General features: G+C 48.5%; 1 protein-coding gene across 1 annotated transcript in view; it reads right to left on the bottom strand.

The window, feature by feature from the left end:
* The window catches only part of shank3a (SH3 and multiple ankyrin repeat domains 3a), a 1,085,379-nt gene that overhangs the window by 244,665 nt on the left and 824,845 nt on the right, over window positions 1-15,869 (bottom strand). Inside the window, exon 17 of the mRNA XM_038811689.1 lies at window positions 9,146-9,228. Within this exon, the coding sequence (XP_038667617.1) occupies window positions 9,146-9,228 (83 nt within the window). The remainder of the gene's footprint in view (window positions 1-9,145; window positions 9,229-15,869) is intronic.

Raw genomic sequence — 15,869 nt, 5'->3', positions numbered from 1 at the left:
CCTATGCTATTTCCAAAAAAATTCTAATCTCTTGGCCTGCCAGCAGTGTACACATTTTCTTTCAATTTCATACCATCCTTTACTTCCTTATTTAGCCACCGCTGGGGTATTCTTGTCATGGAGTCTTTCTTCTTTAATAGAATATATCTTTGCTGAGATTATGAAATAATTATCCACCACTACTTCTCTACCATCTTCCCATTCTGCATTAGCCATCTCTGTCTTCATATTTAGGATTGCATTTATTTAAATTTAAGACACTAGTTTCAGACCCACATTTCTCACATTCAAACAGAATGTAAATTCTATCATTTTATGATTGCTCTTATTGGGAAGATCCTTCACTAGGAGATCATTAATTAAATCTCTCTCATTGCACATTACCAGATCTGTAGTAACCTGTTCCCTGGATGATTTCAGAACATATTTTTTAAGAAGAAACTGTTCTGAATACACTCCGTGAACTCATCCTCCAGAATACCTTTGCCAATTTGATTTGCCCAATCTATATGAAGATTGAAATTGACAATGATTATTACAATTGCTTACTTGGAAGCCCACATTATTTCTCAATTTATACTCTGTCCTTCAATGTCCCTATCTTTGGGTTCCTATAAACTACTCCAACCTGCAAGTTCTTTCCTTTGCCTTTTTTGATTTCCACCCAAATTGATTCTACATCTTGATCTTCTGAGCCAAGATCATTTCTCACAACTGGATGGATCTTATCCTTTATTAATGGAACAAGACACCCCATCTCCTTTTACTTTCTTCCTAGTCTTCTGAACTGTCAAACACCCTTGAATATTCAGTTTCCAGCCCATCTTTCCAACCACATCTCTGGAATGGCGACCCTTTCTGTAAAGGGTCATATGAACTCAAAACTTATGTTTCTTTCTCCACAGAGTCTGCCAGACTGGATGAGTTTATCCAGCATTTTTTGTTTCTATTACTCATTTATTACTAATTATGCTATCAATTCATTCACCTCGTCCTGAATGCTGCATGCGTTCAGATAACGAACAGAACATTTAATTTGTCATTTTTCCCAGTCTGACCTTACTTACCGGTGCATTCTTATATTTGTATGCTCTGTCCCTTCCTATCACTCTCTGGTTATCATTGTCCCCATTGCTCCCTTGCATACTACCTTGTCCTTTCTCTTTAACTTTCCAAATCTCACCTCATATGAACCCTCCCATGACTATTTAGTTCAAAGCCCTCTCTGTGCAATGCTCAGTGTATCCTGTTCTATGCAAAAGTACAGTAAAAGGACAGAATGTGAATTCTGTTTCATACTAGAGGGACAGAATGTAAATCGTGTTTCATACTAGAAGGACAGATGGTGAATCCTGTTATACACAATAGTGGGACAGACAAGTAATCGTATTACATACAATAGGCGGACAGACAGTGAATTACAATATGTACATTGGCAAGGCAGATATCTGTTTGATTTTGTCATATTGCAATAGAAGGAGAGACAGTAAATCTTGTTGTATGTAGAAGAGGGTTGGGTGGTGAATTGCATAGTTACATAAAATACAAGGATGCATGTTTCATTATGTCACATACAATATGGGATGGGCAGTGAATCCTGTTGTATACGATGAAGCAATGGACAATGAATCTGTTATGCATAACAGAGACAATTATTAAACACTGTTACATACAGTGAGTGATGCAGAGTGAATTACTTTATGCACAATGAAGCAATGGACACAGAATCCCATTAGATACATAGAGGGATAAACAGCAAATTCAATTATATTTAATAAAGACTGTCAGTGATGGTGAGTCCGTTAAACACGTTGATGGGTTAGATGTTTAATCTTGTTCTTTACAATAGTGGAAGAGTGTTAAATGCGCTGGTTGTGCAGAGAGTAAATCTGGATATATACGATAGAGGAAGAGAGAGTAAGTCCCATTATATACAATAGAGCTGCAGACAATAGCTCCCTTTAATGCAGTTGAGGAATGGAGAGTGCATTCAGTTACACAGGATAGAGCGACAGACAGTACATCTTGCTCTATGCAAAAGACAATTGAAGGACGGACAATGGGTTCCATTATAAATTGGGATAGATGACCAACAGAAGAGTCGAACAACAGCCTGATAAAGTAACACTTCACAAATCATACCTTACAGACAACTTCTCCATCATCACGCTGGGATGTCCCGTGTCACCGACAGGACAGAGCTACCGGAGGGGAGTTGGGAAGCGCGATCCCATGAGTCCTCAACATTGACTTTGGACCCCATAATGTCGGCACGGTGGTACAGTGTTTAGCACTGTTTCTAACAGCGCCCAGGGACCCAGATTCAATTCCAACCTCGGGTGACTGTGTGGAGTTTGCACATTCTCCCCGTGTCTGCGTGGGTTTCCTTCCACAGTCTAAAGATGTGCAGGTTAGGTGAATTGGCCATGCTGAATTGCCCCCAGATGGGGTTACAGGGATGGGGGGGGGGGGGGGGGGAGGGCGGAATTGGGCCTTGGTAGGGTTCTCTTTCAGAGGGTCGGTGCAGACTCAATGGGCTGAATGGCCTACTTCTGCACTGAAGAGATTCTATGATTCTATGTCTTACGGCTTCAGGTCAAACATGGACAAGGCTGATTATCACCGTCACTGTCCCTCAGTTGAAGAATCAGTGCTTTTCCATATTTAAAAATGCTTGGAAGAAGTATTGAGGAAGCTGTGTGGAGGACTTCAATGTCCATCACCAAGAATGGTTTGGTAGCATCACTACTGGCCAAACTAGCTGAGTATTGATGGACATATCTGCCAACCTAAGAGAGAGAACCAACAAGATGGTAAAACGTACTAGACCTCATCCCCATCCTTACCAATCTACCTGCCACAGATGCATCTCTCCATGACAGTATTGGTCGGAGAGACCATTAAATGTCCTTGTGGAGGCAAAGCTCTTTCTTCATACTCAGGGCACCTTCCATCATATTTAGCCCGACCACCATGCTACATGGGATAGATTCAGAACAGACCTAGCAGCTCAAAAATATGCATGCACAAGGCTTTGTGGATCATCAACAGTAGCAGAGTATTCAATCACAATCTGTAATCTCATGGCCTGATATATCTTTCACTCTGCCGTGGCCATTAATTAAAGGGACCTACCCTGGTTCAATGAGGATTGCAGGAGAACATGCCGGTTGGTGTAGCACGAGGTGCCAACCTCCGAAGCTGTAACGCAGGACAACATGCACGCTAGAGTGCCAAAGCATCATGTTATAGAAGAGCTAAATGGGTCCACACAATGGATCAAGTTAAAGCTCTGCCTATCTGCTACATGCAGCTGTAAATGATGATGGACAATCAAAGAACTAACCGGAGGTGATGGTTCCACAAATATCCTCATTTTCAATTATGGCTGTGTCCATCGTGTTAGTCTAAGGGACAAGGTTGAAGCATTTGCAACTATTTTCAGCCAGGAGTACACAGTGGATCATCCATCCTGACCTTCTCTTGATATGCCCAACATCACTGGCATCAATGTTCAGCCAATTCGATTCATTCCATGAGACGTGAAGAAACAGTGGACGGAACCCGATACTCCAAAACCTATAGGTCCTGACAACATCCCAGCTGTAGCACTGACGACGTGCTTCAGAACGAGCAGAACTCTTTCCAAGTTGTTCGAGTACAGCTACAACAAGGATTTAACGTGGAAAATTGCTCAGGTGCATTCTGCCCACAATGAGCATAACAAATCCAATCTGACCAATTGTAGCTCCATCAGTCCACTGTCTATCATCAGCAAAGTGATGGAAGGGTTCTTTGACAGTGTTATCAAGTGACTGACACTTAGACAGCAATAACCTGCTTATCGATGCTAAGTTTGGGTTCTGCTGAGGCCACTCGACTCCTGACCCAAAAGTTCAGAAGTGAAGACTTTCACTGATCATTGCCCAGTGTTCAGTACTTAATGAAGTCCGTCTCCACATACAGCTTGATTAGTTAAGTGGGAAGTAACATTGGTGCCTAACATGCCAGACAATGATCATCTCCAACAAGAGAGAGTCTAACGATTTCCCCTTGACATTCAGCCACATTACCATCGCTGAGTCTCTCACCATTAAATCCTGGGAATTACCACTGAACAGAATATTCACCGGAACAACCCTTATATAGGGACTACAGGAGCAGGTCAAGGCTGGGAAGTTTGTGGCAAGTAACCGATATTCTGTCTCACAAAGCCTGCCCACTAGCTACAAGGCCCAAGTCAGGAGTGTGATGGAATACGCTCCACTTGCCTGGATGAACGCAGCTCCAATAACACTCAAGAATCTCAATACCATCCAGGATAAAGCAGTCTGATTGATTGGCATCCCGATCACCACCTCAAATATTCACTTCCTCCATCAGCAGTGCACAGTGGCTGCAGAGTGTACCATCTACGAGAGGCACTACAGCAACTTGCCAAGATTCCTTCGACAGCACCTTCTAAACCTGTGACTTCTAATACCTAGAAGAACAAGAACAGCAGATGCATGGGATCACCATCACCTGCAAGTACATCTCCAACTCACACATCATCCCGACTGGGAACTACATTGCCATTCCCTCAGTGTCGCTGGTCAAAATCCTGGAATTCTCTCCCTAACGGCACTGTGGGGTGTACATGCACCAAGTGGACTTTCGGTGTTTCAGAAGGTGGCTTATCACCACCTTTTCAAAGGCCATTGGGGATAGACAATAAGTGCTGGTTTTGTCATCGACACTCAAGCCCTATGGATAGCCTTTCTTTCAAATTATATTGCGGGGAGGGGGTGGGAGGCAGGATCAGGCTATTGAGTTGCATGATCAACCATGATCATAATGAATGGTGGAGCAGGCATGATGGGCCAAATGGCCTACTCCTGCTCCTATTTTCTATGTTTATAAATAAAATAGACAGCAGCGGGTCAGGATATAAATTCCCTTATGCATTAGAGGAATGGATAATGAATCCCTTTTTAGGCAATGAAGGGACAGGCAGAGAACCTATTTTTTAACAAAGGGATGATCTGTGAATCCCATTTTAATAATAATAATCTTTATTACTGTCACAAGCATGGAGACATTAACACTGCAATGAAGTCACTATGAAACGCCCCTGGTTGCCACATTCCGGCACATGTTCGGGTACATTGAGGGAGAATTCAGAATGTCCAATTCACCTAACAAGCACGTCTTTCGGGATTGTGGGAGGAAACAGGAGCATCCGGAGGAAACCCATGCAGACTCGGGGAGAACGTGCAGACTCCGCCCAGACTGTGACCCAAATGGGAATCAAACCTCAGACGCTGGCGCTGTGAAGCAACAGTGCTAACCACTGTGCTACCGTGCTACCCATTTTATACAATGGAGGGATGAATCGTTAATTTTATTAAATAATGGGATGAATAGTGAGACTTGTTATCTACAATGGAGGAACAGGCAGTGAGTATTGTCCGATAAAACAAAGGAAAGGAGAGTGAATCCAGTTCCATATAATAGAGGAGTGAGATGTGAATACTGTGTTATACAATATAGGAATGGACAGTGAATCCAGTTCCATATAATAGAGGAGTGAGATGTGAATACTGTGTTATACAATATAGGAATGGACAGTGAATCCAGTTCTATATAATAGAGTGAGCATTGAATACTGTGTTATACAATATAGGAATGGACAGTGAATCCAGCTCTACATAATAGAGTGAGCATTGAATACCGTGTTTTTTTTTAACAAACAATTTTATTGAGGTATTTTAGGCATATAGAAAAAGTGACATGGCACAGTACAAAAAAAATGAAGTCAAGAGACAAATTACAAAATAAACCACAGCTCTGTTCACGCACGGACCTGCCTCAATATCCCCCTCCTCTACCCTTGCCGCCCCCCCCCCCCCCCCTCCCTGCTGACGCTTACTCCTCTGCGAAGAAGTCAATAAAGGCTGCCACCTTCGGGCGAACCCTAATAGCGAACCTCTCAAGGCAAACTTGACTTTCTCCAGGCCAAGAAAGCTCGCCATGTCCGATAGCCATACCTCAGCCCTCAGGGGCTTTAAGTCCCTCTATGCTAACAGTATTCGTCGCCGGGCTACGAGGGAAGCAAAGGCCAGAACGTCGGCCTCTCTCTCTTCCTGGACTCCCGGGTCCTCCGAAACCCCAAAGATTGCCACCTCCGGGCTCATTACCACCCCAGTTTTCAATACCCGGGACATGACGTCTGTGAATTCCTGCCAATACCCCCTGAGTTTAGGGCACGACCAGAACATGTGTACATGGTTAGCCGGCCCTCCGGCGCATCTAGCACACTTGTCCTCCAGCCCGAAGAATCTGCTCATCCGGGCCACCGTCACGTGGGCCCGGTGCACGACCTTAAACTGGATCAGGCTGAGCCTGGCGCATGTTGCGGTCATGTTTACTCTGCTCAGGGCTTCTGCCCAAATACCGTCCTCCAGCCCCCCCCGAGCTCCTCCTCACACTTAAGCTCAGTCTGCGTATCCTCAGCTCCCATTAGTTCCTTGTAGACGTCCGAAACTCTACCCTCTCCCACCTCTCCCCTAGAAACTACCCTGTCCTGCCTCCCCTTCGGCGGGAGACGTGGGAAGGACGGCACCAGTCTGCGTACAAAATCCCTCACCTGCACGTATCTAAAGTCATTCCCCTCGCCAGCCCAAACTTCTCCTCCAGCACCCTCATGCTCGGAAAGCTCCCTTCCAGAAACAGATCCCCCATCCTCACAATCCCCGCCCTCCTCCACAGTCGATACCCCCCGTCCATGTTCCCCGGGGCAAATTGGTGGTTGCCGCAGATTGGGGTCTAAACCAATGCTCTTACCTCCCCTACATGCCTCCTCCACTGGCCCCAGATCCGAAGAGCCGCCACCACTATCAGGCTGGTGGAGTACCGTGCCGGCGAAAGCGGCAGAGGCACCGTGACCAGGGCTGCTAAGCTAGTGCCCCTGCACGAAGCAGCCTCCATCCGCTCCCAAACCGACCCCGCACCCACCATCCATTTCCTTATCATCGCTAGTTGGCCGCCCAGTAATAGTTGCTGAAGTTCGGCAACGCCAGCCCCCCTTCTCCTCTGCTCCTTTCAAGCATCACCCTCTTCACCCGCGGGGACTTCCCTGCCCATACAAATCCCAGAATAATTTTATTCGGCCTCTTAAAGAAGGACCGCGGGATAAAGATGGGGAGACACCGAAAAACAAACAAGAACCATGGGAGAACCATCATCTTAACAATCTGCACCCTCCCCGCCAATCACAGCGGGAGCGCATCCCACCTCCGGACCTCCTCCCTCACTCGTTCCACCAGTCGGGACAGGTTGAGCTTATGCAACCTGCCCCAGTCCCGTGCCACCTGAATCCCCAAATATCGGAAACTCTCCCCCACTCGCCTGAACGGCAACCCCTTCAGCCTACTCTCTTGCCCCCTCGCCTGAATTACAAACAACTCACTCTTAGCCATGTTCAGTTTGTATCCGGAGAACCGGTCAAATTCCCTCAGGGTTGCCATAGTACCGTTCATCCCCAACATTGGATCCGATACATATAACAGCAGAATTGAATACTGTGTTATACAATATAGGAATGGACAGTGAATCCAGTTCTATATGATAGAGGAGTGAGCATTGAATACTGTGTTATACAATATAGGAATGGACAGTGAATCCAGTTCTATATGATAGAGGAGTGAGCATTGAATACTGTGTTATACAATATAGGAATGCACAGTGAATCCAGTTCTATATGATAGAGTGAGCATTGAATACTGTGTTATACAATATAGGAATGGACAGTGAATCCAGTTCTATATGATAGAGGAGTGAGCACTGAATGCTGTGTTATACAATATAGGAATGCACAGTGAATCCAGTTCTATATGATAGAGAAGTGAGTATGGAGTATTGTTATATATATAATAGCTGAACATACTGTGTATCCTCTTTTATACAATACAGAAATGAGCAGCGAAGTACTGTTACATACAATAGCGGAATGGGCTGTGATTCCTATTTTATACAATAACGGAACGGTCAATGAATACTGTTCTGTACAATAAAAGGTGAATGGCTAATCTTGTTACATGGAGGGACAGACATTATAAATGTCACTACAAAGAATGGAGGATAAGACAGTGAATCATTTTGTATACGATCGAATGAAAGTGAATCCCGTTACATACATTAGAGGGATGGACACACACACACGCACACAGGAAGGACAGACAGTTCTGTTGTGTGTAATGCCATTATGAATGGTGATACCATTACGGAATTCATGTTGTTCCCGTGTATGAGAATATCTGCATTGTACATATTGTGATGGGAATAGTTTTCTTTTGCATCAATAACTGGACAGGTGAATTTGTGTAGGCACACGTGCCGAGGTGTGTGGTCATTCACTTACGTGCACACATGAATGCACTTGCACACACACACACACACACACGTGCCACAGGCTCTGACACAAATACAAGTGCACACACTCAAACTGAAGTGGTGATTTCTGCCAAGTATATATACAGGCACATTCTAACTATATTTTTAAAACATCATCGTTAGAGCCTGTTGGAAAAACTGCACTAGGGAGCAAGGCTCCGATGACTCGGGCTTATAACTGCTTTTAACAGGGATTCTGTCCTCCAACTAATAAACCTCCCTTCCCAGAGCAGTTACATAGTTCGCCCTGAAATATTTGCAAAACAGGGAAATGTGTCGACCATATTTTTACACCAGTGTTTGGCATAACAGTCAGTTTTCAAGAAAAATGCAATTGGCCACTGTGTTGTCCCTTTCTTGCTATAGTCCTACTGCCTGCAACAATGAAGAACACGATGAATAGAACGTTGTCCGTGGTGAAGCATAAATTCACCCTGTCCATCTGTACAACACGGATATAACAATGGTTCCTCATCATGTTGCAAGTATGACAAAGATTGAAGATGCTGAGACTAGGCTAGCAACGCTGAAACAAGCTGTTAAACTGGACAGATTTACAAGGGACGACACAAGCAGTGTGAATAATTCTCAAGGCAAAAAAAAAAAACACAAATTCCCGATCAGCTGTGTACCATTCTAATCCCAGCTCAGTATGTGGCTGGATGTTTCACAAAGGAAAAAATAAGGGAATGAGGAATGCAGCAAATCCCACCTTTTGCTCCTCGGAGGACAAAGCCATATCCCTCGTTCTCCTTCTTCTGAAGCACTGCTGTCTTCTCCTCGATGACATAATCACTGTGAGAGAAAGAGAAGAGGGGCGCTGGGTTACTTTTCACAACCATCTTCAAAAGGTGATCAGCAGCATTCAGCAGAGCAGCAGCCAAGTCTTGATTGTATGTATGTGTGCGTATGTATGTGTGTATGTGTGTTTTTCTCTCCTGCATAGAGGTTGGAGTTAACAAAATATAGCTGGGTTGCTTGCTGTCTAAGACACTCACATACATACAAACACACACATACACACACTCACATACATTCACACACACACACCTCAGTCACTCGAGCAGCATGCATTTCTCATCCCCCCTCTTCCATTCAAACCCCACCCCAACCGTTTCTTTCCTCCCCCACCCCACACCCCTCCACATAGCCTGTTGCATAATGCACAGAGTGGGGGGGGGGGGGGGGGGAAATCAAGCGAGTGCCGATCTAACATTCTAGCCTGACGTCCCTAACACAAGCCAGCTGCTGGGTGTTAATTACATGCAAGGGAACTTCCTACAGGCTCCAGGAGTCACTCACATCCACACGCTGTTAGAGAGGGGGGCAAAAAAAAAGCTGGTTCTCATCTGCGGCAAGCACTATTGCGAGCGTGAACAATTAGCAAGCCAGCTGAAAAAAAATCCGATAGGCATCGCAAACACAATCTACCCATAAGCCAGCCCACAGGGATTTACTTCATAAACCTTTGAGGCCCAGTAATTGGTGGTTCAGAACTGAGGCAGAAAACAAAATGAATTGGTTGTGCATTTCAAACAGATAAATGTATTCCTTTGCAACACCATGCAACAAATAAGCAAGCGGCCGACCCACTAAATGTCATTCATCAGAAATTCTGTCAGCAATGTGATTAATTAATTTCTTTTGCTTCCTTCACAAGCAAGAATGTGACAGGCAAAAACATAGTTCGCTGAATTCTGATAAATTATTGGACAGAATACGATTGTCAATATTTTGAGCATTTGTTTTACATTATAAATTATGAACAAACGTCAGCCTTGCTTCTGTTGATGGCGCTCTCGTCTCAAAGTCAGGAAGTTGTTGGTTCAAGTCCCACTCCAGGAACTTGAGATCAGGGGCGCGATCGAACTGGAGAAGCACCAAGTGTGGTAGCGGGCGCAACTTCCCGGATGCTTTCCGACCTCCGACCTGGAGAAACCGTGGCCGGCATCTAATGTAGATTAGGACCAGAAATGATCCCCCGTAGGCTTCATTTCGGAAATGGCCATCCCGCCAGCTGATTCCCCTGGATTGTGCCTTGGCAGCTCTACGCTACCAAGTTCGCTCCCTCCGAACACGCTCCAGACATCAGCCAGCCATGTCACCACGGAGACCTGCTCCATGTATCGGGGATGCCGACCTGGCCAAGCTGCTGGCCGCCATGAAGGCGAGACGGGACACCCTGCTCGCCGAGGGTTCGGAGGATCAGCCACAGGGCCACCAATGCCACCCGGGAGGCAGTGGCCTTCAGTTTGGGCAGCGTGACCAAGAGGACCGCCGTCCAGTACAGGAAGAAGACCAACAGCGTCCACTGGGCTGCATGGGTAAGTTGACACTGGCCCCCTGGCATCAGTTCGCCCGCCACCACCGACCACATGTCCATTCTCTCACAGGGTGACCATCAGATGAGCCGGGCCATCCAGGGTGGCCCCCTCCCATCACCCGAGAGAACAACCTCGCAGGGCAGCACCAAGCATGCCACCATCGGTGCATCACACCGCATCCTCCACCAGTCAGAGACACACACCTTGGTAGGCAACATTAGCGGGCAAGCTTCTGGGGCACAATCTGGTGAGCACCACACAGTTACCGATGCACATCAGGTGGAGGCAGGAGCATCCGAGGGAGTCAGCAGTCTGAGGTCTGCTGGATCCCAGGGTGCACCTGGGTCCTAGTCAGATGCCAAGCCGCTGGACAAAGTTATCCTGGGACTGATGCAGACACTAGGACACAGTCATGAGATACAGGAGGGGAATTCAGCGATACTCCGGCAAGTGTATAGCCGATTAGAGGAGTCCCAAAGGCTATGGGTGCAGAAGATGGCGCCGGCAATACGTGGCACTGAGGCCAACACTGCGAGGATGGATATCGCAGTGGATAGCCTAGAACACGTCATCAACGCCATGAGTGGTGGTGTCCAAGGTGTGGCTCAATCAGCGACAATCTTGACAGAGGGCCTCAACAGCATCTCCCAGTCACTGAGGAGCATTACTGAGGGCGTCGAGCGGACAGTGGGGAGGCGCCAGAACCGGCAGGCCCGGATGACTCAGGGGCCTCTGCAGCTCACTCCAGCTGACATTCCATCCCGTGGAGTCCCCAGGGCCCCGTGGACACAGTCCAGGACGAGGGAGCACCAGAGGCCGACACGGGTCCTCCCATCAGGGAGACGACAGCGGTCACCAGCTCTCCTGAATCCCCCCTTCCTCACCCCGGCACATCTCGAGGCCAGCAGGCAGAATAAGTTGGCAGAGCGACGCCAGTGTCACAGGTAAGGTGGCCGGGGCTCTCCAGCCAGAGGCTCTCCAGTGGACACCTGCCAGGAGCATCAAAGTCCACAGGGCAAGAAAGGCAGCAGGCCGACTCCACCTCCAATGCACATCCTGGGACACACCTAGACATAGCAACAGAGCTCCGAAGCTTATAAGAATTGAGGATCACTGAGTGGGCAAGGTGTGGGATGGGGGAGCACCATCGTTACCTCGGTACAGTTAGTGTTTCGTAAGTGCACAATTAAAATGTTCTACACCTGATACATGTGGAGCCTCTGTCACATTATTCCACTTAGCGGGCCGGCCTGCACCACCATCCTCTGTTGCCCTCTGCGCTTCCCCCTCCATCCCCTGGAAAGCCTGCACACGCATGCATGATCCAGAGATGGTGGTCACACACGAGTTGAACGTTCAGGGAGTGGAACCCCTTCCTGTTAATGAAGGGTGTTCCCCGATGTCCCGAGCATGCAAGGTGGCATACATGCCATCTATAACCCCCTGGATCCAGGGCATCTCAGCGATGGTGGAAAATCCTGCTTTCCAGGCATCGTGAGCAGTTTGGTCCAGCTCAAAGTTTATATAGTCAGCTGCCCGGGCAGCTGCGACTTCATGGATGCACTTGTGGGCTGTAGGTTGTGACGTGCCCCATAAGTCCCCGCTCAGCCCTGGAATGAACAGTGTTAATACAAGTTCAGGGTTGCGGTGTCCTTCATGACCACCAGGAGTGGGTATCCTCCTCCTCCGCAGGGCCCAAGTCTGCAAGGACATGGCACAGGTGCATTGTTGAGGCAGACCATCCTGTCCGACATCTCCCCAAATGACCAATGACGCCTGTACACCTTGGGCCATCGCTGGCCTCCCAGTCCGGGTCTCTGCCTGGCTTGATGGAGGGCCGGATCTGGAAGGTTTGCGTAAGCCCCCTGCACCCCCGACCCCCTGCACTCCCGGCCTTGAGCCTGCATTAATGCCGCTGCTGTCTTCTCTGCAATCTGGCTGCCGGGGCTGACGCCAGCACTGCGAGAGCTGCCGCTGAGGGGTCGGGATACCAGCCATATTGTTATATCTATAAGGAATTGGAGAAGGCGAGAGACCGACAATCAGTTACGGCTTCTACCCCAAGGCACTGAAAGGCCCAAGCATCCCCCATCCTTACATGTCCCACCTTTTCTCATCGTGTCATCCTCTGAGCTGGTGGTGCTGAGGGAACCCCGCCCTGCACACGCACCCCAGCCGTGTACAAGGGCCCCCCCGACCCCTAGGCCACTGCCGGGAACATTAGGAGGATCGAGTTCAGGTTCCCTCCCCTGGTCCAAACACACACCCTCTGGTCGCGGTGACACCCCCAGGGCTGAAAGCCAGCTCTTGGGTGTTTGATTGTTGGCTGCTGTCCCTGTGGTGTTGACGCCTCAAGGGTCCAGGTGGAGTGTCCAGGCCTCACAGTTTGATAGGAATGGTTGACAATAACACTCGTCTGAGACATGGCACGTGTACCCACGAGGATCCAGCTGAGAATATTTTGTTCATTAAACCGTCAACAGTAACAGAGATCTGAAAATAAACTAAGTAACATTCCACATATCAACTATCGATTAAACAACAAGAAAATGTCACCATTCCATAGTGGGACCAGTACAAAGCTATATCCGCTAATTTTCAGAAAAAAACAAACTCACGGTATCGCCCCTCGCAGGTTCCTCAACAGAAACGGAGGATAAACCTGAGATTGTGCTATCATGTCCAGAATTATGTCGTAGAAATGATCTGTCCATCAATGTGTGACTTGTTCCATGTATCAGTGCCGTTCTCTTTCCAAGAGCCACAACTGTACAGGCCCTCTCACCGGAACCAAATCTTGGTATCCACATATTCCACCGGCGTTGAACATCCTTGACTTCCAGCATGTTTAACCCACGGCGACGTGCCAGTTCCATGCAGTACTCACCACACCGGCAACAAAAGCATCAGCAATCTGCAAAAGCATTTCTTCAACGGTGTCAGCAGGTGGCCCATTTGGAGCAATATTGCGCTCCAGGTTCCGCAGCGTCTTTTTGCTGCAAACCTGATTAGCATCTGGACTCATGCCCCCCCCCACCGAGCCTCGGTGGACCCAGGAATCTTTAAAACAATTGTCCTTCTTTCCGGCTGCAAAAAAGGAAGGGAACAGCAACATTTGCAACCACCAGCAGGAGCAAGCAGCAAACACAACCAGCAACTCTGAAGTGCCCACATAACACCTTATTAGCAATAGTCTTCAGCCAAGCAGCCAGAGGCTGCTCACAGTCAGAGGGAGTTAACGTGACCTGCACCATATTACCACGGACAGGGCTCTGTCCTGGAGGTGTTCGTGGGACACTGTTTTGGGTACACACAATCTGGGGAATAGCCTGCAGAAACCGCAGGCTCGGAGCCCCTCACCCCTCCGGACTAGGGGCAACACCCCACCGATGGCGCCAGCCCCCCGACCACACCCCCACTCTGCCCCCCCCTCCCTGCTACCCCCCGCCCTGCTACCCCTCCCCCAACACTGGGGTAGCAGTTCCAGTGCCCCTGGGCTGCATGTCTAATTTCTAAAATGGCTGCTCACCTCCTCCCATCCCCACAGCAGCCACAGCGTTAGGTTCCCATTTTTAAATAGGTGTGCGAAATGACACTTGTGTGATCTCCCGGATGGGAGCCAATTCGATTCCGGGAAGCTTTTAGATAGGGCATCCATCTCGTTAATGAGATGGAGCTTACCCTCAATGGGTGTTGAATGGTACCTCGCCATGTCCGGGCGGGATCCGGAACCCGCCAACGGGAGTGGGCCGATGTTATGGGCCAGGGTTTAGAGCTTTTAATAGATTGCGGTATGGGGAGCACACGGCCCACTCTACAGGTGTGGTACAGCAGAAATGGAAAAATATCTTTTAAAAGCAAAACAATGGGCACGATTCTCCGACCCCCATGCCGGGTGGGAGAATTGTGGGAGTGCCGGGCGATTCCCGCCATGCCGCCCTGGCACCCGCACACGATTCTCCCACCCCCCCCCAAAACGGCGTGCCGCGTTTCACGACTGGCCGCTCGGAGAATTGCCGCTCGCCGTTTCTAACAGGTGAGCGGCCTGCTCAATCCAACAGGTTTACGCCGGCGCCAACCACACCTGGTTGCTGCCAGTGTGATCAGCGCGCGAACGCTGTGTGGGCGGCCTGTGGGGGGGGGGGGAGGATCGAGCACCAGGGGGGTGCTCAGTAGGGGTCTGGCCCGCGATCGGTGCCCACCGATTGGCGGGCCGGCGTCTCTAAAGGACGCACTCTTTTCCTCCTCCGCCCCGCAAGATCAATCCTCAATGTCTTGCGGGGCGCCCGCGGGGAGGACGGCAACCGCGCATACGCGGGTGATGTCATTTATGTGCCGCTGGCCGCGTCATTTATGTGGCGCCGATTTGACGTGGCGCCAAGGCTCGGCGCATGCAATTGATGCGGTGCCGCTCCAGCCCCCTTGGGGTGGGAGAATAGGGGGCGAGGAGCGGCCTCCGACGCCGGAGTGAAACACTCCGGTTTTCACTCCTCCGTCGGCACTTAGTCAGGAGAATTGCGCCCAATGTTTATTCTATGAACTCAAGTTAACTTTATTAAAACATATAGTGAACATCTTAGCAACCATTAATTCAAATACAACATCCAAAGAACACTACACTAAGTAATCCTTTAAGCTTTCCTTTTAACAGCCATAAGACTTCAAACACCTTTTACCAGAAGCACATCAGGTTAAAGTCACTACTGTTATTAGTTTTAAATCACCAGGATCGATTTACAGTCTTTAGATCACAGAGAGATTCTAATACACCTTCTGGCTGTGACTGCAGCTATCCAGCTCTGAAAACGAAACTAAAACACACCCCGCAGCAAACAGCCTAAAGCCCAGCTTCACCCACTCTCTGACATCACTGCAGTAATAAACAGCCATTTCTTAAAGGTACTCTCACATGACAGCCGGTTGGATTGGAAACTGATCGGCGGCCAACATGGATCCCGATTTTGGCCTCTCCCGCGATCAAACCGAGTTTCAAAGATCTGTGCCGGGCACAACGCAGCCGTTAGGTCACACCCCATAATAGAGGTTGACATTCTAGAGCAGCACTGAGGGAGTGCTGCACGTTGGTGGTGCCTCCTGATGGGTGAGACATTC

Source organism: Scyliorhinus canicula, chromosome 11 (assembly GCF_902713615.1).
Source record: "Scyliorhinus canicula chromosome 11, sScyCan1.1, whole genome shotgun sequence".
Taxonomy (NCBI): domain Eukaryota; kingdom Metazoa; phylum Chordata; class Chondrichthyes; order Carcharhiniformes; family Scyliorhinidae; genus Scyliorhinus; species Scyliorhinus canicula.
Note: the sequence above shows the minus strand (reverse complement) of the source record. Positions and strands in the feature narration are given on the sequence as shown.